At 49.1% G+C, this 25109-nt stretch overlaps 1 protein-coding gene across 1 annotated transcript in view; it reads right to left on the bottom strand.

The window, feature by feature from the left end:
• Positions 1–3860: 3860 nt before the first annotated feature.
• The window catches only part of st18 (ST18 C2H2C-type zinc finger transcription factor), a 64541-nt gene continuing 43292 nt past the window's right edge, over positions 3861–25109 (bottom strand). The window contains exons 13-23 of the mRNA XM_056293155.1: positions 22562–22807; positions 19842–19951; positions 18809–18871; positions 18471–18539; positions 18165–18227; positions 6569–6649; positions 4898–5119; positions 4640–4728; positions 4376–4479; positions 4132–4278; positions 3861–4001 (exon numbers count right to left, since the gene is read on the bottom strand). Coding sequence (XP_056149130.1) covers positions 3861–4001; positions 4132–4278; positions 4376–4479; positions 4640–4728; positions 4898–5119; positions 6569–6649; positions 18165–18227; positions 18471–18539; positions 18809–18871; positions 19842–19951; positions 22562–22807 — 1335 coding nt within the window. The remainder of the gene's footprint in view (positions 4002–4131; positions 4279–4375; positions 4480–4639; positions 4729–4897; positions 5120–6568; positions 6650–18164; positions 18228–18470; positions 18540–18808; positions 18872–19841; positions 19952–22561; positions 22808–25109) is intronic.

The following is a 25109-nucleotide window of genomic DNA, read 5'->3' on the forward strand; positions in this document are numbered from 1 at the left end:
GTTTTTGTTTTTGTTGTTTTGTTCAGAGAAGGCTTATTTAATTCTAGATCATTTCTCTCGCTTTTTAATTTTTTGCTTTGTCTGCTGCATTGATCGCTAACGGGCATGTTTCCAGAGCACCTAGGCGTTGGGAATAAGGATTTATAAATATACACAACACAAAAACAAATACACACAATTTAATTTGAATCCATTCAAGTACAAATGAAAGTAGTTGCTCATGCTGATCCAGGTTCACTAGTCACAGCAAGTCAGCTCCACTTTTTCCTGTTTATACCCAACCCAGGTCTGACTGAGTGAGATGTTGGGTTAAGCCACATCATCATCATCATCATCATCATCATCGTCATTGTTAGAATACATCATACACATCTGATCCAGTGACGTCTCTTACCTAACACATGGGCAGCATCATTGCTCGGACCAGTGTCCATTTGCGTGACATAACAGCCATCCGCTAAGTAGCAAGTCGTCAAACTTACAAGCTCGTCACCACAGATAACAGGTGGGATGAGTTGGGATCAAGGCCCAAGAATGTTTATGTAGCCGTCAAATATCTTCTTTTATTAGCGGTTTCACACGCACGCACACACACGCACACACACGCACGCAGCACTTTAACCTACTGTCCGCGCGGCCCTGTGCGGTCAGAAAGCGACGGGCTGAGTGTCAACAGTCTCGCCCATCGAGTCGGTTGCTGTCCGGGATGATTATTCGCGTGTGCCCTATTCTTATTTAACCCCACGGAGTTCGACCTTTCACCGGCTGACTCCCTTCCCCTCCCAGGCTGTTTTCCACCACATCTGGAAACACACGCCAGATGCGGCGCTTCACTCCACTTTCTGTCGCTCTCGGCCAACCGAGGCGCAAGGCGGAAGAAGATCCGCGGTGACGTGACTCCACGAGCGCATGCTTAAGACTCGTGTGTGCTCGTGTTCACTTAATGCTTTATAAATGCGATTCCTCGTGCACCAACGGCTCGCGCTCCTCAGCTCTAGTTTCTTCTTCTTTTGCTCCTCGGCTCCAGTTATCTATCAGCGGCGTGTGAATGGCCCTCCCGCTGTTCCGACGTTGGCCACCAGGTGGTGCAAAAACTCCAGAAACCCATCGGAAGTCGAGCCGCGGCGCAAGGGAGAGACGGTCCTCGTTTGGTAACGTCACGGCGTAGATGCGCGGTGTTAGCTCCGTCGTCTCCGTCCTGTGTTGTACTTTTGAGAAACGGACACGTTGGAAAGCGGGGAGCCGGTTGTGAGAGGAGGGGGAGGGTGTGTGTGTGTGTGTGTGTCTGTAAAACGAAGGGACGCGCCTCTGACCCGCAAAGTTTGTAATGTTTTTTTTAAGTTTCCACCCAGACTCTCTTGTCTAAACTCCCATCTATTCCACATCACAACCGGAAGGGGGCAGCAGAGAGGTCGTGTTGTCCAGATAACCCGGTATTTCCAAAACTCAAACCCAGTCCTCAAGGACCCCCTATCCTGCAGATTTTCATTGTAACCCTGCACAGGTAGCCCTGCTTGTACTTACTCGACCAATCATCTCGCAGCACTTAATTATGCAAGGTGTGCAAACTCTGACATTCATTGCTGATTGGTTGAATAACTACAAACAGGTTGCATTCAGGGTTGCAAAGCAACTCTGCAGGATGGGGGGGGGGGGTTCTTGAGGACTGGGTTGAGAAACACTAGTGTAGAGGGGCCTGCAGACACGTCCACAGCTTAAAAAACAACACCGCTTAAATTTCACCTTTTCATCTTGATATTCAGAGTCTGAACACACACACACACACACACACACACACCAACCATTTGAAAAGTTTTATTTCTACCATACACAAACTGTACAACACAGCGCATATCTGCTTATTATGAAATAGTAAAAGTAATAGGAAGTTTAAATTTACAAACTACTTCAACTGAAAAAAAAGAAAGAATACGTTTTAATGTAAGTGAAAAGTAAAATACAATACGATTCCATATCATACTAATATCGGTCCACAAAAAAAAGAAAACAGTTCACGTTACAAAACATCCAATACTAACAGGGAAAAAATAAATATTATTCACAAAACTTCCTGAGCAAACAATGTGTGGTATAGGAATTAAATATTAGAAATCATAGATAAACGATTTATTAGAGTTAAAGAAGGTCTGATTCAATTTTAAAACGTTAAAATTCTTTAAAAGATGTTGAGTATTTGGATAAAAGAGAGAGGGGGGGTGTGTACTCTTTGTGTAATTTGGCTCTCCCCCCCCCCCCCTTGGCCATGTGGCGGACTACACGTCCTTCATTTCCTGTGACGTATCGGGGTGTTATGCTCAAATGAGTTTGTCTGTCTTGTTTACGTCATGCAAAACCCAGACATGTGCAGGACCACAGCGGTGCTGCAAGGTCTCCCCCTTCTCTTCCGTTGAGGCAAAAAAAACAAAAAAAAAGAATTTGGACATTAAATTAAAAGTGCAATCAATGCAAACACAACTGATTAACCAACAAATATTTCTCTTTGTCTTGTTTGTTTTTGTGTTTTTTTTTGTGTTTTTTGTGTGTTTTTTTTTACTGTTATTTTTCTTTGCGTTGTACCGGTATTTGGGCGACACATTGCAACAACCCAAATCTGCCCAAAGATTTACAGGAACGTCCATATTGTCAGACTTAGTTGAAATCAAAATGCCTACAAGATAAATGATAGCAGAACATTGTGACGTAAAGAATAAATAAAGTAGGAATTGCTGTTTTTGAGGTGGCATTACTTCCCTCGTGACGTCAGATTACAGCTACTGAGACGGTGGAGTTGAAACAGTCATTGAGGAGCATTCCCTCCTTTGCAAAATGATAAAGAGTATTTGAAACTGATAGTACTGTGTAAGAAATCAGACACCATCCACGTAATACTGGCCTACCACAAAACATATAGCACTGTATAGCTTTTATGGGTTCATATACATTTAGGCACGTACTATGTGCACACACTCTCAACCGTGTGCACAGAAGGCAGTTCAATATTTATATATTTCAAGAGTCGTTTTTGACAAAGAGGATTTGGATTCTTCCAGAGCCGTCAGTTGCTGTCACCACATTCACTTCTCTGAGTGACATCACGTGTTGTGTCGTGTTGCTCAGTGCCACGTCCTGGTTGCATTCAGCCTTCGACATTATCGGTTATGGAAAAATGTACAGTACAGGTGCATTTGCATTTTTTTTAAAACTTTTTTTCTATTTTTTTTTCTTTTTTTGATCTCAGTGTTCACTTTGTCTACCCATACATTCATCTTACAATAGAAAATAGAGAGCAAAGTCAATGCTTTAAGATCTTAACGATGCCTGGTCATTTTGGTAGCGTTTACTTTTCAAGGGAGCTTCCTTCTACCGAAGGTCTGATACGAGACGGTTCGAACACTAGGTGGCGACAGTGAGCCGTGATTGGAACTGGAATGTGCTTCGATGTCATTTACAATGTGCGGAGGAGTCATCAAGATTTTCGATATTTAAGCATTTACAATTATAGAAATAAATAAAAATTAGAAGAAATAAATACTTTGATGGACAAATATAATAAATAGCAACAGTATAAGAATGACATGGACACGTACAGATTCAAATCGAGCAAACCATACAAAATAATTAAGTGCAAGAGGGGTAAAAATTTTCACCGGGATAAAACGTGTCGAGTGAATGCAGAAACGATAGAAGCGTTACAGATCTGGCTGGTCGTTTTCTCAGTGCAGTGTATTTACGTGGAAATGCCAAGCGCATTTCAGACAGCCTTGTTTTTATACTTGTAGCCAAGCCAGCACTCTTCAGTAAAACAGAACTATCTAGTGCCATTGCCCCAAGTCAGAGGAACCTCTCGCTAGCCCCACGGCTTACACGTGGATGCCTTTAATAGCCTGCTTGATATTATCCAAGAGGGCCTTACACTCCGGAGAGTATTCATGCTCCGAGTTGTTGTACATATCAGTTAGTGTGTTCACGTAGGCTTCGAAATTATGCTCACTGATGGGTCCCTGCAACACAAAAACACGAGCAGCTATTAGTGAAAGAGTGCAAAGCATAGAGAATTCACACAAAATGCTACGTCCTTCAGGTGAGGTGGGATATCAGAGGTTTGACGGATGCGGTCATGGCTGACTGTACCATTTGAGGCAGCTGAATGTCTGTTAGACTGTTAATGAGGGCTTGGCTAAGGCGAGCGAGCTCCTTTAGAAGGCTGTCGTTGTGTTGCTCAATCATCTTGTTCTCCTCCTCGATTGTTTTCAGGTTACATTCCATTGAGGAGATCTGCTTTCGGAGAGAAAAGGAACTTGTCAAATTCAGCGGGCCCGGAGTCCCCCGGGTCGGTCGTAATTTCCCCAATGTCCGTCTCGTTGTAGATACTTACCTGGGTTTGAAGTTGCATCATGTCTGCCTCTATTTTCAGATTGGATTCATTCAGTTCTTTTATTTCGTGGTCCAAGTGCTGAACTTCGTCTTTGTTTTCAACACCTGGGCGAGAGGAGGGAATTAAATTCACATAACCCAGCCTTATTTCTAAGAACCAACTGCTGGCTCTCGTCTTGACGCCAAAGTTCAGCGTTTCAGTGAAATCAATTGCAATACAACGACAAATACTTTCCTGCGAGCGCACCGTGTTGGAGCAACTTACCGCTGCTAGCTTTCAGCTTGATAGTCATCATCTCCTCCCCTGACTGCCTTTTCTTGATGCTCTGTGCGTTCAGTGGGCAGCCAGACAAGCTGGGGCAAAAGGCAACGCGTGTCCGGATTAGGCCAGAGAATACGGCAAATCGGCAAAATTAAGGATCGAAAAGCGACAGCAAAATGGGGATAGTATCGCTACTGTGGGAATGCGGCGTCTCAATGAGAAGTATTGTTTCGAGGCAAAATGGAGGACGAGCAGCCTCACCTTCTGTGAGTGACAAACACATTGTTGGCATGTCCGAGGCCGTTGCAGCCAGGCAATGGGCAGTGGGGCAGTTCCTGTTTATTGGCCTTCCAGGGAAAGGCCAGTCCATTGATGGAGGACTCCTTCTGTCTCTTGGCAGCGAGCGGACAACTGCCTGCACTGCGGTGGGATGTGTATTTTCCTGATATATGGCCCTGTCCATCACATCCAATTACTGGACACCTACCAGAGACAAACAAGGACTCAGATTTGGAACATTTTGGAGGATTCTTTGTGCCGCGCTCCTCCATATTGTGCAGGTTTAACATCGTCACGTACAGTCATGTAAGGAACATTGCCGTCAGCCAGTATTTCAGAGTAACCTGCATCTTCATCACATTAAAAAAAAAACTGCTTCCCATGCCACAGAATAAGCAAAGAATGAATAAATATTATTCCCTGGCTCCATTAAAAAAAAAAAATCTCTCGATAATTAGACCGGAAGATTTGTTTAACCATTATTTTGATTAATCCAGCCAAATGCTGATTAAAAAACCAAGTGCCCCAAACTAGAAATGGACTCGTATCACGGTGTATGTTACCAAACCGCTAAAACTTGAGGGTGGACGCCGCCGCGGAGCGCGTGCGGCGCGGGGGTTATGGGTGACGGCGGTTTGAAAACATAAACACGGTTCTGGCCGGATATTATTGAGAGTTGGGCAGCTGCATTTGCGGGTCTGCTTTGTGCAGGTCGGTAATGGAGCGACACGAATTACAGATAATTGTTATGTAGCCCCTCGTGTGGAAGAATGTAATTTTAAGGTCGCCGACCCTTTCCCTTATTGATAAAGTTGAAAGGTCACGCGAGATAACTCAAATGGCGCACATGCTGCCGAGTGCTGCTGTAGAGGAAGGAAAAAAAAAAGCCCGTTTCAGCGTTTTGTGACTCAAACAACAGCACTTAGAGGACAAAACAACACCGGGGCCCATTACTCCCGTGTAGCACAGGTAGGTAGTTTGATGCAAGGCAACGGGGACAATAGAAGCCTGCCATATGGCCCACTATTTACAATAATCTACTGACATTTGCCGCCCTCCCCCATTCGCTGCCTCTCTCTCTTAATGTGTATGAGATCTATTCCAGTCTAATTCCTAAGCTCATGCCCTTGCATTAGTAATTAAAAAGAAAAAAAAAAATCAGCATCCAGATGTATAAGTAAACAAGAGCTCGTACATCTGACTTTGGATTTAAGCAGCAAATCAATTACATTATTTCTTTTTTTCCAATAACACTTTGAGAGAGACGGCCGCGTCGGCGACGATTAATCTTCGACTCGACGCGATGACACAGGAGTCACGCGGCGTTTTCTTAATATAGTATAATTACAAAGAAAGCACTCTGCGAGGGGTGATAAGCCAGATATCCCATTCAGGCACCGGGGGGAAAAAACCACACGAGTCTGAACCAGTCGCCGTAAACATGTGGCTAATCCTCGGGGGAAACAATTCTCTAATGTTGCACCAGGAGAAATGTTCTGTCCTCTGCTCGACTTGATGAGCGCCAGTTACGAGGATAACGCCCCACAGACCGGACCGGACCGGACCGGACCACCGTTACCTGGCATCTCCATCACGCTCTGTTTGTGAATTTACAACAAATGTGACAGAAAAGTATGAAAAAACAAATCTTACTTCATATCTTGTTCTTCTTTCTCATCCTTGTTTGGTGTGAGCTTCAGGCCTCCCTTCCTGGCACGGGGGCATCCCGACAAACTGCACAGGATGCAGACGTTGCAGTTATTTATGAAGGCCGCTGTTTTTTAAGAATCAGACTGACTTATTTTATACAGTCAAGAAGATCACGCCTTGATTTCTTTTCTTTCTTTTGTTTTTGTCAGACGTTTCCTTTTTGCCGTGTTAGCCATCGTCCAACTTTCTGCTCATGCAAGCTGCAGACCACCCTTTATGTTGGGAAGAGGACCCGAGTAGTGATGCCGATGTGAAACTGTATGGTCTGGCTGGCACACCAGTTACTGAAACATATATATATAAACAGTATTTCAGTTTTTTGTTGTTGTTGATTTTTTCCCCCTTTTTCTCCCCCAATTGTATCCGGCCAATTACCCCACTCTTCCGAGCCGCCCCGGTCGCTGCTCCACCCCCTCTGCCGATCCGGGGAGGGCTGCAGACTACCACATGCCTCCTCCCGCACATGTGGAGTCACCAGCCACTTCTTTTCACCTGACGGTGAGGAGTTTCGCCAGGGGGACGTAGCCCGTAGGAGGATCACGCTATTCCCCCCAGTCCCCCCCCGAACAGGCGCCTGGACCGACCAGAGGAGGCGCTAGTGCAGCAACCATATCCACATCCGGCTTCCCACCCGCAGACATGGCTAACTGTGTCTTTAGGGATGGACCAACCAAACCAGAGGTAACATGGGGATTCGAACCGGTGAGCCCCGAGTTAGTGAGTAATGGATTAGACTGCCACGCCACCCGGATGCCCCACTCCTTGATTTTTTTTGTCAGATGTTTACCGTTTACCGTGTTAGCCACCATCCAACTTTCTGCTCATGCATCCTGCAGCCCAGCCTTTATGTTGTGAAGAGGAGGTGAGCAGCAATGCTGGTGTGAAGCTATACAGTCTGTGAGACTATATGGTCTGTGTCTGACGGACACGTTACTATACGGTCTGTCTGACGGACACGTTACTATATGGTCTGTCTGACGGGGACGTTACTATATGGTCTGTCTGACGGGGACGTTACTATATGGTCTGTCTGACGGGGACGTTACTATATGGTCTGTGTCTGACTGGGACGTTACTATATGGTCTGTCTGACGGAGACGTTACCATATGGTCTGTCTGACGGGGACGTTACTATACGGTCTGTCTGACGGACACGTTACTATACGGTCTGTCTGACGGACACGTTACTATACGGTCTGTGTCTGACGGACACGTTACTATACGGTCTGTCTGACGGGGACGTTACTATACGGTCTGTCTGACGGACACGTTACTATACGGTCTGTCTGACGGACACGTTACTATATGGTCTGTCTGACGGGGACGTTACTATATGGTCTGTGTCTGATGGACACGTTACTATATGGTCTGTCTGACGGGGACGTTACTATATGGTCTGTCTGACGGAGACGTTACCATACGGTCTGTGTCTGACTGGGACGTTACTATACAGTCTGTGTCTGACTGGGACGTTACTATACGGTCTGTCTGACGGACACGTTACTATACAGTCTGTGTCTGACGGAGACGTTACTATACAGTCTGTGTCTGACAGGGACGTTACTATACGGTCTGTGTCTGACGGAGACGTTACTATACGGTCTGTGTCTGACGGAGACGTTACTATACGGTCTGTGTCTGACGGAGACGTTACTATACGGTCTGTGTCTGACAGGGATGTTACTATACAGTCTGTGTCTGACTGGGACGTTACTATACAGTCTGTGTCTGACAGGGACGTTACTATACGGTCTGTGTCTGACAGGGACGTTACTATACGGTCTGTGTCTGACAGGGACGTTACTATACGGTCTGTGTCTGACAGGGACGTTACTATACGGTCTGTGTCTGACGGGGACGTTACTATACGGTCTGTGTCTGACTGGGACGTTACTATACGGTCTGTGTCTGACGGGGACGTTGCTATACGGTCTGTGTCTGACTGGGACGTTACTATACGGTCTGTCTGACGGACACGTTACTACACGGTCTGTGTCTGACTGGGACGTTACTATACGGTCTGTCTGACGGACACGTTACTATACGGTCTGTGTCTGATGGGGACGTTACTATACGGTCTGTGTCTGATGGGGACGTTACTATACGGTCTGTGTCTGACAGGGACGTTACTATACGGTCTGTGTCTGACAGGGACGTTACTATACGGTCTGTGTCTGACGGGGACGTTACTATACGGTCTGTGTCTGACTGGGACGTTACTATACGGTCTGTGTCTGACGGGGACGTTGCTATACGGTCTGTGTCTGACTGGGACGTTACTATACGGTCTGTCTGACGGACACGTTACTACACGGTCTGTGTCTGACTGGGACGTTACTATACGGTCTGTCTGACGGACACGTTACTATACGGTCTGTGTCTGATGGGGACGTTACTATACGGTCTGTGTCTGACGGACATGTTACTATACGGTCTGTGTCTGATGGACACGTTACTATACGGTCTGTGTCTGATGGAGACGTTACTATACGGTCTGTCTGACAGGGACATTACTATACGGTCTGTGTCTGATGGACACGTTACTATACGGTCTGTGTCTGACGGGGACGTTACTATACGGTCTGTGTCTGATGGGGACGTTACTATACAGTCTGTGTCTGATGGAGACGTTACTATACGGTCTGTGTCTGATGGAGACGTTACTATACGGTCTGTCTGACAGGGACGTTACTATACGGTCTGTGTCTGATGGGGACGTTACTATACGGTCTGTGTCTGACAGGGACATTACTATACGGTCTGTGTCTGACAGGGACGTTACTATACGGTCTGTCTGACAGGGACATTACTATACGGTCTGTGTCTGATGGACACGTTACTATACGGTCTGTGTCTGACGGGGACGTTACTATACGGTCTGTGTCTGATGGGGACGTTACTATACAGTCTGTGTCTGATGGAGACGTTACTATACGGTCTGTGTCTGATGGAGACGTTACTATACGGTCTGTCTGACAGGGACGTTACTATACGGTCTGTGTCTGACGGGGACGTTACTATACGGTCTGTGTCTGACGTACACGTTACTATACGGTCTGTGTCTGACGGAGACGTTACTATATGATCTGTCTGATGGACATGTTACTACACGGTCTGTGTCTGACGGGGACGTTACTATACGGTCTGTGTCTGACGGGGACGTTACTATATGGTCTGTGTCTGACGGGGACGTTACTATACGGTCTGTGTCTGACGGGGATGTTATGATACAGTCTCGTGTCTGACAGAGACGTTATTATACGGTCTGTGTCTGACGGGGACGTTACTATACGGTCTGTGTCTGACGGGGACGTTACTATACGGTCTGTGTCTGACGGGGACGTTACTATACGGTCTGTGTCTGATGGACAAGTTACTATGCGGTCTGTGTCTGACGGGGACGTTACTATACAGTCTGTGTCTGACAGGGACGTTACTATACAGTCTGTGTCTGACAGGGACGTTACTATACGGTCTGTGTCTGACAGGGACGTTACTATACAGTCTGTGTCTGACAGGGACGTTACTATACAGTCTGTGTCTGACAGGGACGTTACTATACGGTCTGTGTCTGACGGGGACGTTACTATACGGTCTGTGTCTGACGGGGACGTTACTATACGGTCTGTGTCTGACGGGGACGTTACTATACGGTCTGTGTCTGACAGACACGTTACTATATGGTCTGTGTCTGACAGACACGTTACTATATGGTCTGTGTCTGATGGACACGTTACTATACGGTCTGTGTCTGACGGGGACGTTACTATACGGTCTGTATCTGACGGACACGTTACTATACGGTCTGTGTCTGACGGACACGTTACTATACGGTCTGTGTCTGATGGAGACGTTACTATACGGTCTGTCTGACGGGGACGTTACTATACGGTCTGTGTCTGACGGGGACGTTACTATACGGTCTGTCTGACGGGGACGTTACTATACGGTCTGTGTCTGACGGGGACGTTACTATACAGTCTGTGTCTGATGGGGACGTTACTATACGGTCTGTGTCTGACAGGGACGTTACTATACGGTCTGTGTCTGACAGGGACGTTACTATACGGTCTGTGTCTGACGGACACGTTACTATACGGTCTGTGTCTGATGGACATGTTACTACACGGTCTGTGTCTGACAGAGACGTTACTATACGGTCTGTGTCTGATGGACATGTTACTACACGGTCTGTGTCTGATGGGGACGTTACTATACGGTCTGTGTCTGATGGACATGTTACTACACGGTCTGTGTCTGATGGGGACGTTACTATACGGTCTGTGTCTGACGGACATGTTACTATACGGTCTGTGTCTGACGGACATGTTACTATACGGTCTGTGTCTGATGGGGACGTTACTATACGGTCTGTGTCTGACGGGGACGTTACTATACGGTCTGTGTCTGACGGGGACGTTACTATATGGTCTGTGTCTGACGGGGATGTTATGATACAGTCTCGTGTCTGACAGAGACGTTATTATACGGTCTGTGTCTGATGGGGACGTTACTATACGGTCTGTGTCTGACGGACACGTTACTATGCGGTCTGTGTCTGATGGGGACGTTACTATACGGTCTGTGTCTGACGGACACGTTACTATACGGTCTGTGTCTGACGGGGACGTTACTATACGGTCTGTGTCTGACGGACACGTTACTATGCGGTCTGTGTCTGATGGACACGTTACTATGCGGTCTGTGTCTGACGGGGACGTTACTATACGGTCTGTGTCTGACGGGGACGTTACTATACGGTCTGTCTGACGGGGACGTTACTATACGGTCTGTGTCTGACGGGGACGTTACTATACGGTCTGTGTCTGACGGGGACGTTACTATACGGTCTGTGTCTGACTGGGACGTTACTATACAGTCTGTGTCTGACGGGGATGTTACTATACGGTCTGTGTCTGACTGGGACGTTACTATACGGTCTGTCTGACGGGGATGTTACTATACGGTCTGTGTCTGACTGGGACGTTACTATACGGTCTGTGTCTGACGGGGACGTTACTATACGGTCTGTGTCTGACTGGGACGTTACTATACGGTCTGTCTGACGGGGACGTTACTATACGGTCTGTGTCTGACGGGGACGTTACTATACGGTCTGTGTCTGACGGACACGTTACTATACGGTCTGTCTGACGGGGACGTTACTATACGGTCTGTGTCTGACGGGGACGTTACTATACGGTCTGTGTCTGACGGGGACGTTACTATACGGTCTGTGTCTGATGGGGACGTTACTATATGGTCTGTGTCTGACAGACACGTTACTATACGGTCTGTGTCTGACGAGGACGTTACTATACGGTCTGTGTCTGATGGGGACGTTACTATACGGTCTGTGTCTGACGGGGACGTTACTATACGGTCTGTGTCTGATGGAGACGTTACTATATGGTCTGTGTCTGACGGGGACGTTACTATACGGTCTGTGTCTGACGGGGACGTTACTATACGGTCTGTGTCTGATGGGGACATTACTATACGGTCTGTGTCTGACGGGGACGTTACTATACGGTCTGTGTCTGATGGAGACGTTACTATACGGTCTGTCTGACGGGGACGTTACTATACGGTCTGTGTCTGACTGGGACGTTACTATACGGTCTGTCTGACGGGGACGTTACTATACGGTCTGTGTCTGACGGGGACGTTACTATACGGTCTGTGTCTGACGGACACGTTACTATACGGTCTGTCTGACGGGGACGTTACTATACGGTCTGACTGACGGGGACGTTACTATACAGTCTGTGTCTGATGGGGACGTTACTATACGGTCTGTGTCTGACTGGGACGTTACTATACGGTCTGTGTCTGACGGGGACGTTACTATACGGTCTGTCTGACGGGGATGTTACTATACGGTCTGTGTCTGACGGGGACGTTACTATACGGTCTGTGTCTGACTGGGACGTTACTATACGGTCTGTGTCTGACGGGGACGTTACTATACGGTCTGTCTGACGGGGACGTTACTATACGGTCTGTGTCTGACGGACACGTTACTATACGGTCTGTGTCTGACGGGGACGTTACTATATGGTCTGTGTCTGACGGGGACGTTACTATACGGTCTGTGTGTGATGGGGACGTTACTATACGGTCTGTGTCTGACGGGGACGTTACTATACGGTCTGTGTCTGACTGGGACGTTACTATACGGTCTGTGTCTGACTGGGACGTTACTATACGGTCTGTGTCTGACGGACAGGTTACTTTACGGTCTGTCTGACGGGGACGTTACTATACGGTCTGTGTCTGACTGGGACGTTACTATATGGTCTGTGTCTGACGGGGACGTTACTATACGGTCTGTGTCTGACTGGGACGTTACTATACGGTCTGTGTCTGACGGGGACGTTACTATACGGTCTGTCTGACGGGGACGTTACTATACGGTCTGTGTCTGACGGGGACGTTACTATATGGTCTGTCTGACTGAGACGTTACTATACGGTCTGTGTCTGACAGACACGTTACTATACGGTCTGTGTCTGACGGGGACGTTACTATACGGTCTGTGTCTGACAGACACGTTACTATACGGTCTGTCTGACGGACACGTTACTACACAGTCTGTGTCTGATGGGGACGTTACTATCCGGTCTGTGTCTGACGGGGACGTTACTATACGGTCTGTGTCTGACAGACACGTTACTATACGGTCTGTCTGACGGACACGTTACTACACAGTGTGTGTCTGATGGGGACGTTACTATACGGTCTGTGTCTGACAGACACGTTACTATGCGGTCTGTGTCTGACGGGGACGTTACTATACGGTCTGTGTCTGACAGACACGTTACTATACGGTCTGTCTGACGGACACGTTACTACACAGTGTGTGTCTGATGGGGACGTTACTATACGGTCTGTGTCTGACAGACACGTTACTATGCGGTCTGTGTCTGACGGGGACGTTACTATACGGTCTGTGTCTGACGGACACGTTACTATACGGTCTGTGTCTGACGGGGACGTTACTATACGGTCTGTGTCTGACAGGGACGCTACTATACGGTCTGAGTCTGACAGACACGTTACTATACGGTCTGTGTCTGACAGGGACGCTACTATACGGTCTGTCTGACGGACACCTTACTATACGGTCTGTGTCTGATGGGGACGTTACTATACGGTCTGTGTCTGATGGGGACGTTACTATACGGTCTGTGTCTGACGGACACGTTACTATACGGTCTGTCTGACGGGGACGTTACTATACGGTCTGTGTCTGATGGGGACATTACTATACGGTCTGTGTCTGATGGGGACGTTACTATACGGTCTGTGTCTGACGGACACGTTATTATACGGTCTGTGTCTGACGGGGACGTTACTATACGGTCTGTGTCTGACGGGGACGTTACTATACGGTCTGTCTGACGGACACGTTATTATACGGTCTGTGTCTGACGGGGACGTTACTACACGGTCTGTGTCTGACGGGGACGTAACTATACGTTCCATGTCTGACAGGGACGTTACTATACGGTCTGTGTCTGATGGGGACGTTACTATACGGTCTGTGTCTGACGGGGACGTTACTATACGGTCTGTGTCTGATGGGGACGTTACTATACGGTCTGTGTCTGATGGGGACGTTACTATACCGTCTGTGTCTGATGGGGACGTTACTATACCGTCTGTGTCTGATGGGGACGTTACTATACGGTCTGTGTCTGATGGGGACGTTACTATACGGTCTGTGTCTGATGGGGACGTTACTATACCGTCTGTGTCTGATGGGGACGTTACTATACGGTCTGTGTCTGACGGAGACGTTACTATACGGTCTGTGTCTGACGGGGACGTTACTATACGGTCTGTGTCTGACGGGGACGTTACTATACGGTCTGTGTCTGACGGGGACGTTACTATACGGTCTGTGTCTGACGGAGACGTTACTATACGGTCTGTGTCTGACGGGGACGTTACTATACGGTCTGTGTCTGACAGACACGTTACTACACGGTCTGTGTCTGATTGAGATGTTACTATATGGTCTGTGTCTGACGGGGATGTTACTATACGGTCTGTGTCTGACGGACACGTTACTGTACGGTCTGTGTCTGACGGGGACTTTACTATACGGTCTGTGTCTGACGGGGACGTTACTATACGGTCTGTGTCTGACGGGGACTTTACTATACGGTCTGTGTCTGACGGGGACTTTACTATACGGTCTGTGTCTGACGGGGACGTTACTATACGGTCTGTGTCTGACGGGGATGTTACTATATGGTCTGTGTCTGACGGACACGTTACTGTACGGTCTGTGTCTGACGGGGACTTTACTATACGGTCTGTGTCTGACGGGGACGTTACTATACGGTCTGTGTCTGACGGGGACTTTACTATACGGTCTGTGTCTGACGGGGACTTTACTATACGGTCTGTGTCTGACGGGGACGTTACTATACGGTCTGTGTCTGACGGGGACTTTACTATACGGTCTGTGTCTGACGGGGACGTTACTATACGGTCTGTGTCTGACGGGAATGTTACTATACGGTCTGTCTGATAGGGACGTTACTATACGGTCTGTGTCTGATGGGGACGTTACTATACGGTCTGTGTCTGACGGGGATGTTACTATACGTTCTGTGTCTGACGGACACGTTACTATACGGTCTGTGTTTGACAGACACGTTACTATACGGTCTGTGTCTGACGGGGATGTTACTATACGTTCTGTGTCTGACGGACACGTTACTATACGGTCTGTGTCTGACGGGGACGTTACTATACGGTCTGTGTCTGACGGGGACGTTACTATACGGTCTGTCTGACGGAGACGTTACAATACGGTCTGTGTCTGACGGGGACGTTACTATACGGTCTGTGTCTGACGGGGACGTTACTATACGGTCTGTGTCTGACGGACACGTTACTATACGGTCTGTCTGACGGACACGTTACTATACGGTCTGTGTCTGACGGACACGTTACTATACGGTCTGTGTCTGACGGGGACGTTACTATACGGTCTGTGTCTGACGGACACGTTACTATAAGGTCTGTGTCTGACGGGGACGTTACTATACGGTCTGTGTCTGACGGGGACGTTACTATACGGTCTGTGTCTGACGGACACGTTACTATACGGTCTGTGTCTGACGGGGACGTTACTATACGGTCTGTGTCTGACGGACACGTTACTATAAGGTCTGTGTCTGACGGGGATGTTACTATACGGTCTGTGTCTGACGGACACGTTACTATAAGGTCTGTGTCTGACGGGGATGTTACTATACGGTCTGTGTCTGACGGGGACGTTACTATACGGTCTGTGTCTGACGGGGACGTTACTATACGGTCTGTCTGACGGAGACGTTACTATACGGTCTGTGTCTGACGGGGACGTTACTATACGGTCTGTGTCTGACGGGGACGTTACTATACGGTCTGTCTGACGGAGACGTTACTATACGGTCTGTGTCTGACGGGGACGTTACTATACGGTCTGTATGACGGAGACGTTACTATACGGTCTGTGTCTGACGGGGACGTTACTATATGGTCTGTGTCTGACGGACACGTTACTACACGGTCTGTGTCTGATGGGGACGTTACTATACGGTCTGTGTCTGATGGGGACGTTACTATACGGTCTGTGTCTGACGGGGACGTTACTATACGGTCTGTGTCTGACGGGGACGTTACTATACGGTCTGTGTCTGACGGGGACGTTACTATACGGTCTGTGTCTGACGGGGACGTTACTATACGGTCTGTGTCTGACTGGGACGTTACTATACGGTCTGTGTCTGACGGGGACGTTGCTATACGGTCTGTGTCTGACTGGGACGTTACTATACGGTCTGTCTGACGGACACGTTACTACACGGTCTGTGTCTGACTGGGACGTTACTATACGGTCTGTCTGACGGACACGTTACTATACGGTCTGTGTCTGTCGGGGACGTTACTATACGGTCTGTGTCTGACTGGGACGTTACTATACGGTCTGTCTGACGGACACGTTACTACACGTTCTGTGTCTGACGGGGACGTTACTATACGGTCTGTGTCTGACGGACACGTTACTATACGGTCTGTGTCTGACGGGGACGTAACTATACGGTCTGTGTCTGACAGGGACGTTACTATACGGTCTGTGTCTGATGGAAACGTTACTATACGGTCTGTGTCTGACGGACACGTTACTATACGGTCTGTGTCTGACTGGGACGTTACTATACGGTCTGTGTCTGACGGACACGTTACCATACGGTCTGTGTCTGACGGACACGTTACTATACGGTCTGTGTCTGACGGGGACGTAACTATACGGTCTGTGTCTGACAGGGACGTTACTATACGGTCTGTGTCTGATGGAAACGTTACTATACGGTCTGTGTCTGACGGACACGTTACCATACGGTCTGTGTCTGACGGACACGTTACTATACGGTCTGTGTCTGACGGACACGTTACTATACGGTCTGTGTCTGACGGACACGTTACTATACGGTCTGTCTGACGGGGACGTTACTATACGGCCTGTGTCTGATGGAAACGTTACTATACGGTCTGTCTGACGGGGATGTTACTATACGGTCTGTGTCTGATGGGGACATTACTATACGGTCTGTGTCTGACGGGGACGTTACTATACGGTCTGTGTCTGATGGGGACGTTACTATACGGTCTGTCTGACGGACACGTTACTATACGGTCTGTGTCTGATGGGGACGTTACTATACGGTCTGTGTCTGACGGACACGTTACTATACGGTCTGTGTCTGATGGAGATGTTACTATACGGTCTGTGTCTGACGGACACGTTACTATACGGTCTGTGTCTGACGGACACGTTACTATACGGTCTGTGTCTGACGGGGACGTTACTATACGGTCTGTGTCTGATGGGGACGTTACTATACGGTCTGTGTCTGACAGGGACGTTACTATACGGTCTGTGTCTGATGGGGACGTTACTATATGGTCTGTGTCTGACGGACACGTTACTATACGGTCTGTGTCTGACGGGGACGTTACTATACGGTCTGTGTCTGACGGACACGTTACTATACGGTCTGTGTCTGATGGGGACATTACTATACGGTCTGTGTCTGACGGGGACGTTACTATACGGTCTGTGTCTGATGGGGACGTTACTATACGGTCTGTGTCTGACGGACACGTTACTATATGGTCTGTGTCTGACAGGGACGTTACTATACGGTCTGTGTCTGATGGACATGTTACTACACGGTCTGTGTCTGACGGGGACGTTACTATACGGTCTGTGTCTGACGGACACGTTACTATACGGTCTGTCTGACAGGGACGTTACTATACGGTCTGTGTTTGTGGTCTGCAGCATTGTGAAACGGAGCAGCATTTCAGTTTAAAAGAAATTAAATCTCTAACAAGGGGATGTGCAGCGTAACAGGGCTTGCAGGGTAGAGCGAGCGCTTTGTCGCTGAGCATCGTGGTTATTTTGTCAGACAAACACGAGTCACTCTGATGCTCATCTGAGAGGTATTTGGGCGTGTTTTTGTGGCGCGTGTACCTTCTGTGGGAAGCGTAGTTCCCCGTCACATGGCCAGATCCATCACATCCGGGTGTCGGGCACCTGCAGGACGACAGAGCGCAGACACCAGACGTATCTTCGTGAAAAAAAATCGGGTGTTGGCATCATGTTAATATGTCAGGAAGAGTCGCAGCGTTAAGCAGGTCGGAGAGCATGCATAATGTATGTTATGCAAAATGCTGAAACACAAACAAGCTGCGTCTAATCCAACATTAACAACAAGCAGCATCGCTTGAATGTGAACGGTCCTTTAACAGACGCAGAAGTTAGACTCGAAGCTCGTACTTGAGTTCCTGAGAGTTGGCCGCCATCAGCGACTTGAGAGTCTTGTCAGCCAGGGGACATCCAGACACGCTGTGGAGGATGGAGAGCTAACGGTTAGCGGCGCCGACTCTGAGCACAGCGTCAACACCTCTTTATGCGGTTTACCGCAAAACCTGCTCCAGTTAGTCTGTATAAATAGTCTCTGCGGGTCATCGGTAGAACAATATGATGGTGGAGCGTGTCATTTCTGAACTTGAAGCTGCAGCCTATCAGCAACCATCATCATTTAACAATCAGCATTGTCTCCAGTCAATATATCTGCTAGCTGATGCTAACGAGGGGACAATTAATCACAATACCTTCGATGTGATGCATAATTTCCTGTAACATGGCCGCTGCCGTCACAGCCTGGGGTTGGGCAGCTTCAAAAGAAAAGAGAGAAAGAAAAAAAAAAGCATTTCATACAGAGCACGCGGTACGTTCATGACCTGTCAAGTTTATGCAGAATGATTTGTTTTCTTTTAAAACATTGCAACCCTTTTACGGAGCTTGAGGTCAAGAGTTAGTACAGCAGGAAATTTAGTAGAAGATGCTGCGAAACACCCAGTGTGATACTGTCTTAACGTCCCTGATGCGTCCCGTCTCGCAGACACAGGACAGCCCCGCTCTCTCACGGGGGTCGTTCTTTACAGTACGGTGCCGGAAACGTGCCTCTTCACAAGTCATTTAATCCCGTATCCGTTCTTGCAGCAGGATTTACTTTTTATTTTTTAGACTTAATGAAGCAAACCTGACAAGAGGATATTTGCACTTGTTTCCAACACAGTTCCCCTTCCCGCCTGGCTGTCAGCTGTCACGGCCGACCCTTTAAACAAGTCATGCACCCCGCAGCCCCGTGGTCGACTTCCTTCACCTATGTGTCTTTATGCATGCCCAGTAATTCCCTCGTGTTTGGAAAAACCTGATTTTTTTCCAGGTCGGCGTAAGATTTCATGCACCCGAGCTGCGAGAGTGAAGGGTCGTAAGCTTGGCAACAGGACATACGAGTAGAAACTCACTTCAGAACAGAAACATTTTCTCCTCCACATGAACCTGCAGACACATCGACGGCACGTGATGCATCATGGGTAAACAGGGCGGCCAATAATAGGGTATTAAACGGACGGTTAGTTTCAGTGTGATTTGTGTTACACTGGCCTATTTAAGCAAAAGGTCTGTGGTCTGGAGATTCACTTTGTTATTAATACTGACCATCTGTCCACTGACCTTTTTAAAGGCAAACACACATTACGCACACATGACTGGGTAAAGATGGCCAAAGATGTGCACCGCCCCCCCCCGCCCCCTCCCGCCCCCGCTGGAAAACACACCCGGTGTATAAATGCAACGCACCTCATCAGTTCTTTCTTTGTGTCTCGCAGCAGCAGGCTGGCTTTGGGGCCGGCCATGCCGGCGTCGCCGGGGTAGTGTTGGTCCTCCAGGGAGACCTCGTCACAGTCCTCCTGCCGACACACAACAGAGAACACAAATGCGCTCACACAAGCCCGCTGGACGGTTTCAGACTTGACCACGCTCTCCGATGACCTGAAAGTGAATAATCAATTGAAAGCCCCACTTAATGCTCCTTAATGCTGGAGGTCGGACCGCGAGGCGAGGCGAGGCGATTACGCTACAGGATACTCACGCCGTAGTACAAATACACACATCCGCCTGGAGTCAGACGTAATCCTCACAGGGGTCATGATGTGTGTCCGCCACGTGTGAATTTCCCTTTGGGCAGAGATGCCGAATAGGACGGAGAAGCGGCTCACATGTAGTGGCCTCCGTGTCGACTATAGCAGAATACCTCCCATTGAGAAAAAGAGACCCAGCCAACGCTGAACACTGGTGAAGACTCCCAACGCTGAACACTGGTGAAGACTCCCAACGCTGAACACTGGTGAAGACTCCCAACGCTGAACACTGGTGAAGACTCCCAACGCTGAACACTGGTGAAGACTACCAACGCTGAACACTGGTGAAGACTCCCAACGCTGAACACTGGTGAAGACTCCCAACGCTGAACACTGGTGAAGACTACCAACGCTGAACACTGGTGAAGACTACCAACGCTGAACACTGGTGAAGACTACCAACGCTGAACACTGGTGAAGACTCCCAACGCTGAACACTGGTGAAGACTCCCAACGCTGAACACTGGTGAAGACTCCCAACGCTGAACACTGGTGAAGACTCCCAACGCTGAACACTGGTGAAGACTACCAACGCTGAACACTGGTGAAGACTCCCAACGCTGAACACTGGTGAAGACTCCCAACGCTGAACACTGGTGAAGACTACCAACGCTGAACACTGGTGAAGACTACCAACGCTGAACACTGGTGAAGACTCCCAACGCTGAACACTGGTGAAGACTACCAACGCTGAACACTGGTGAAGACTCCCAACGCTGAACACTGGTGAAGACTACCAACGCTGAACACTGGTGAAGACTCCCAACGCTGAACACTGGTGAAGACTCCCAACGCTGAACACTGGTGAAGACTACCAACGCTGAACACTGGTGAAGACTCCCAACGCTGAACACTGGTGAAGACTCCCAACGCTGAACACTGGTGAAGACTACCAACGCTGAACACTGGTGAAGACTCCCAACGCTGAACACTGGTGAAGACTACCAACGCTGAACACTGGTGAAGACTACCAACGCTGAACACTGGTGAAGACTACCAACGCTGAACACTGGTGAAGACTCCCATAACCCCCTGCTGCAACCAGGCTGGCCAGTTTCCCCCCACATACTTCACAGGTTTATGAGGAGAGAGGCCATTGTCTCCTCTCACAGTGTTGGTTTCACAGGGACCTTTTTCTTGGGGGGGGGGTTCCCCCTTTTTCTCCCGAGTTGTACTAGGCCAATTACCCCACTCTTCCGAGCCGCCCCGGCCGCCGATCCGGGGAGGGCTGCAGAGACTACCACATGCCTCCTCTGATACATGTGGAGTCGCCTGCTGCTTCTTTTCACCTGACAGTGAGGAGTTTCACCAGGGGGACGTAGCGCGTGGGAGGATCACACAATTCCCCCCAGTTCCCCCTCCCCCCTGAACAGGAGCCCCCACCGACCAGAGGAGGCGCTAGTGCAGCGACCAGGACACATACCCACATCCGGCTTCCCACCCGCAGACACGGCCAATTGTGTCTGTAGGGACGCCCGACCAAGCCGGAGGTAACACAGGGATTCGAACCGGTGATCCCCGTGTTGGCACATGAACCTTTATTATAGACACGTCAGATCATGCAGGACATGTCAGATAACGTCAACGTCCATTTTGAAAGTAACGAAAGGTTGCAGAGCGGCCATATTCAGGCCTCTTATTTCAGTGAACCGCAGTCACCTGAGTCTCCCCGAAGTTATTTGGGCACATTTTTGGTGCTTCGTCTGGGAAATCCTAACAGCATTCCTGTTTCTCTGGGAAATCCTAACAGCATTCCTGTTTCTCTGGTAAATCCTAACAGCATTCCTGTTTCTCTGGGAAATCCTAACAGCATTCCTGTTTCTCTAGGAAATCCTAACAGCATTCCTGTTTCTCTGGGAAATCCTAACAGCATTCCTGTTTCTCTGGGGAAATCCTAACAGCATTCCTGTTTCTCTGGGGAAATCCTAACAGCATTCCTGTTTCTCTGGGAAATCCTAACAGCATTCCTGTTTCTCTAGGAAATCCTAACAGCATTCCTGTTTCTCTGGGAAATCCTAACAGCATTCCTGTTTCTCTGGGGAAATCCTAACAGCATTCCTGTTTCTCTGGGGAAATCCTAACAGCATTCCTGTTTCTCTGGTAAATCCTAACAGCATTCCTGTTCCTCAGACTTCTCCATCCCACGCCTGCAGACAACCACAAGGATGCGGAGCGATGCCCGGCATCGTGTTTGCTGTTGTTGTAATTGAAATCGTGTCGTCTTGATGCACAACTGCACACCGACGGTGATGTGTACCCTTCGCGTGCCGGCGGTGTCATTTCGCCGCTGAGCTCTCGCGAGGTTGGAAACGCACGCCCGCGTGCGTGTTCTCGGGTCGTTTCCCAAGGCGACGGCCGTGTGAGACGGCGGGTTTTTACCTCTTTGTCGTGCGCCACTTGTGTCTTGCTGAAGTTGATGGGGAACGGGCTGTCCCAGGCGTCCCGCTCGCACAGGCCGTGGTAGAAGGCCGGGCCGACGAGCACGCCGCCCGCCTTGGCGCCCGCAGCCTCGGGAGGGCACGGCGGCTCCTCCGAAGGCGCCTTCGCCTTGGCTCTGACGTTCTCCTTACACTTCTTCATGCTCAGGTCCAGGGTGCCGTTCTCGTCCACCTCGATATGCATGTCCTGCGGGGGGGGAAGCCGGTCAGTCACATACGTTAACAGAGAGGCGTGAACGGGGGGGGGGGGTCGAGTTCTCGTTTGACACGACTCCAGTCAAGTCAACTGGATGGCGGAAAACGAATCGGAAGTGTGCCGATAAGACCGGGGGACAACTCTTAGCCGTCCGCCGACCCTGGAAGGACCGTTAATAAAAGAGGACTCGTGTCATTAACTTGACCGGGTTGTGGCGGTGAACTCGAACCCGACCGCACCGTTTCACACACACATAACGTCTATTTAAATAACGTTTAAACAAGGCAGTGATTTCCTAATACTGGGAAATGTACCACACCAGGGCAGAGTTAATTCCACTTATGATTCACACACACACACACACACACACACACACACACACACACACACACACTGCAGTAATCACGGGTGTGTAGCCTTCCAGTAACAGCTGTGTCATCCGTTTTCTAGGACACACACAACCAAGATGGCAGCTGGGGTTGCAGGTTTTAGGTCATCGTTATGATAACAAAAATTAAAAAAGCTTAACGCAGCATAGGTTTCCCCCGCTGACAGATGTGTTACTCGCCCCGAGTTAAAAGGCCGGGACGTGACTACTTCCTGATGAGTTTTTCTCTTTTTTTCCCCCCCATTTTTCTATATATTCCTTTATCTAATGAAATGTTGAAATTCCTTCATTGGACCAAAATTAAATCATTCGTCTCATTAAGCCGTTATTTATTAATGTTACTCGTGAGGAAATACGGCCTCTCGGATTAATTGCCGCCCGCGCTAATTAGCCGGCCGCTCGCTGAAGTGTCTGCGTAATCCCAGTGACATCGGGGCAAAGCTAAAGGGCCGGTTTGAGACCGGTTCTGCTCCTCGGCCGGCGGAGAGAGGAGCTGACGGTTCGGGCTGAAATCACAGCGAACTGTGATGTATCATCCCACGCGGGTCCGATCCCGGCCTACTGTGCTGGACGGCACACGGGGGTCACATGGTGTTCCGGCCCAAACGGTCCCTCTGCTGCTTCTGCTGTGGTGTGTTTCATATTCCAGCATATCACAGACCGGCGAGGAGAGCTTCATATTCGTCTCTTTGTGTTGTGTTGTGTTTTTTTTGTGCACATTTGTGACTCTGTGCGAGACAACTAAGCGGTAAACAGGAGCAGATGATTAACTTGCCGACACTGTTTTATTCATGCGGTGGGCTGCTACCTGGTACACCGCCACGTTTCTCAGCTCCGCAAGCTGGGACGCGGGGATCTGTGCTACGTAGGTGTGGAAACCTTGAATAATCTACGATACCCGCCGCCGCCGCCGCCCCCGAGTACATCGCCGGGACGAGGATTCGATCGATTTCATCCATCCGTCCGTTATCCGAACCGCTTTACCCTGCTCTCAGGGTGGCGGGGATGCTGGAGCCTATCCCAGCGGTCACTTGGAGGCGGGCGGGGCGACACCCCGGACAGGCTGCCGGGCCATCAGACAGGGCCCACACATCCCTAGGGGGCAATTTAGTAAGGCCGAGTCACCTGACCTACATGTCTTTGGACTGTGGGAGGAAACCGGAGCACCCGGAGGAAGCAGACACGGGGAGAACATGCAAACTCCACACAGAGGACGACCCGGGACGACCCCCAAGGTTGGACAACCCCGGGGCTCGAACCCAGGACCTTCTCGCTGTGAGGCGCCACCGTGCCGCCCCGATCGATTTCACGTTCCTGTGAAATAATTCAGAATGCAGGACAAGGGGGCCGCCGGGAGGCCACATCGGGGGACGCTAGCGGAGGGGATCCGGGGTCTCGTCGAGGGTTTTAACACGCGGCTCGCGCTGAGCACTTCAGGAAGAGTTTGCCCCCCGGTTTTGTGTGAATAAAAGATTTCCGATAATGACTTCAGCCGACGGGTTTAATCCACGCCTCCTGCAGGTGGGCGCAGCCGCGCTGGATCATGTCACCATCTGCAGCACACAAGATGCGGCTTCACGCGACAATTTGGGGTTTTCTTTTGTACATGCCAAGCCGTGTAGAAACAAAATGCAACACCACATGTTCGACAAAAAAAAAAAAAGAAAAGACGACTAGTTGTAATTGGGAAAGAAGGCCGATTGTATTTCCTCTTTTGATGTGATTACACAAATGTCCTTTTGTGTACGTTAGAGCTTTATGGAGTGGAAATCTCCTTGTTTCACTGCCACCGCAGAGACCAGCTCCCTTCGCCAAATACCCGTCTTTTGATGTTTTCCCTTTTTACACACAAATCAGAGTTCTTTTAAAATGACCACATTAAATACCTTTCCAAGTGGTCTAATT

Source organism: Lampris incognitus, chromosome 14 (assembly GCF_029633865.1).
Source record: "Lampris incognitus isolate fLamInc1 chromosome 14, fLamInc1.hap2, whole genome shotgun sequence".
NCBI lineage: Eukaryota > Metazoa > Chordata > Actinopteri > Lampriformes > Lampridae > Lampris > Lampris incognitus.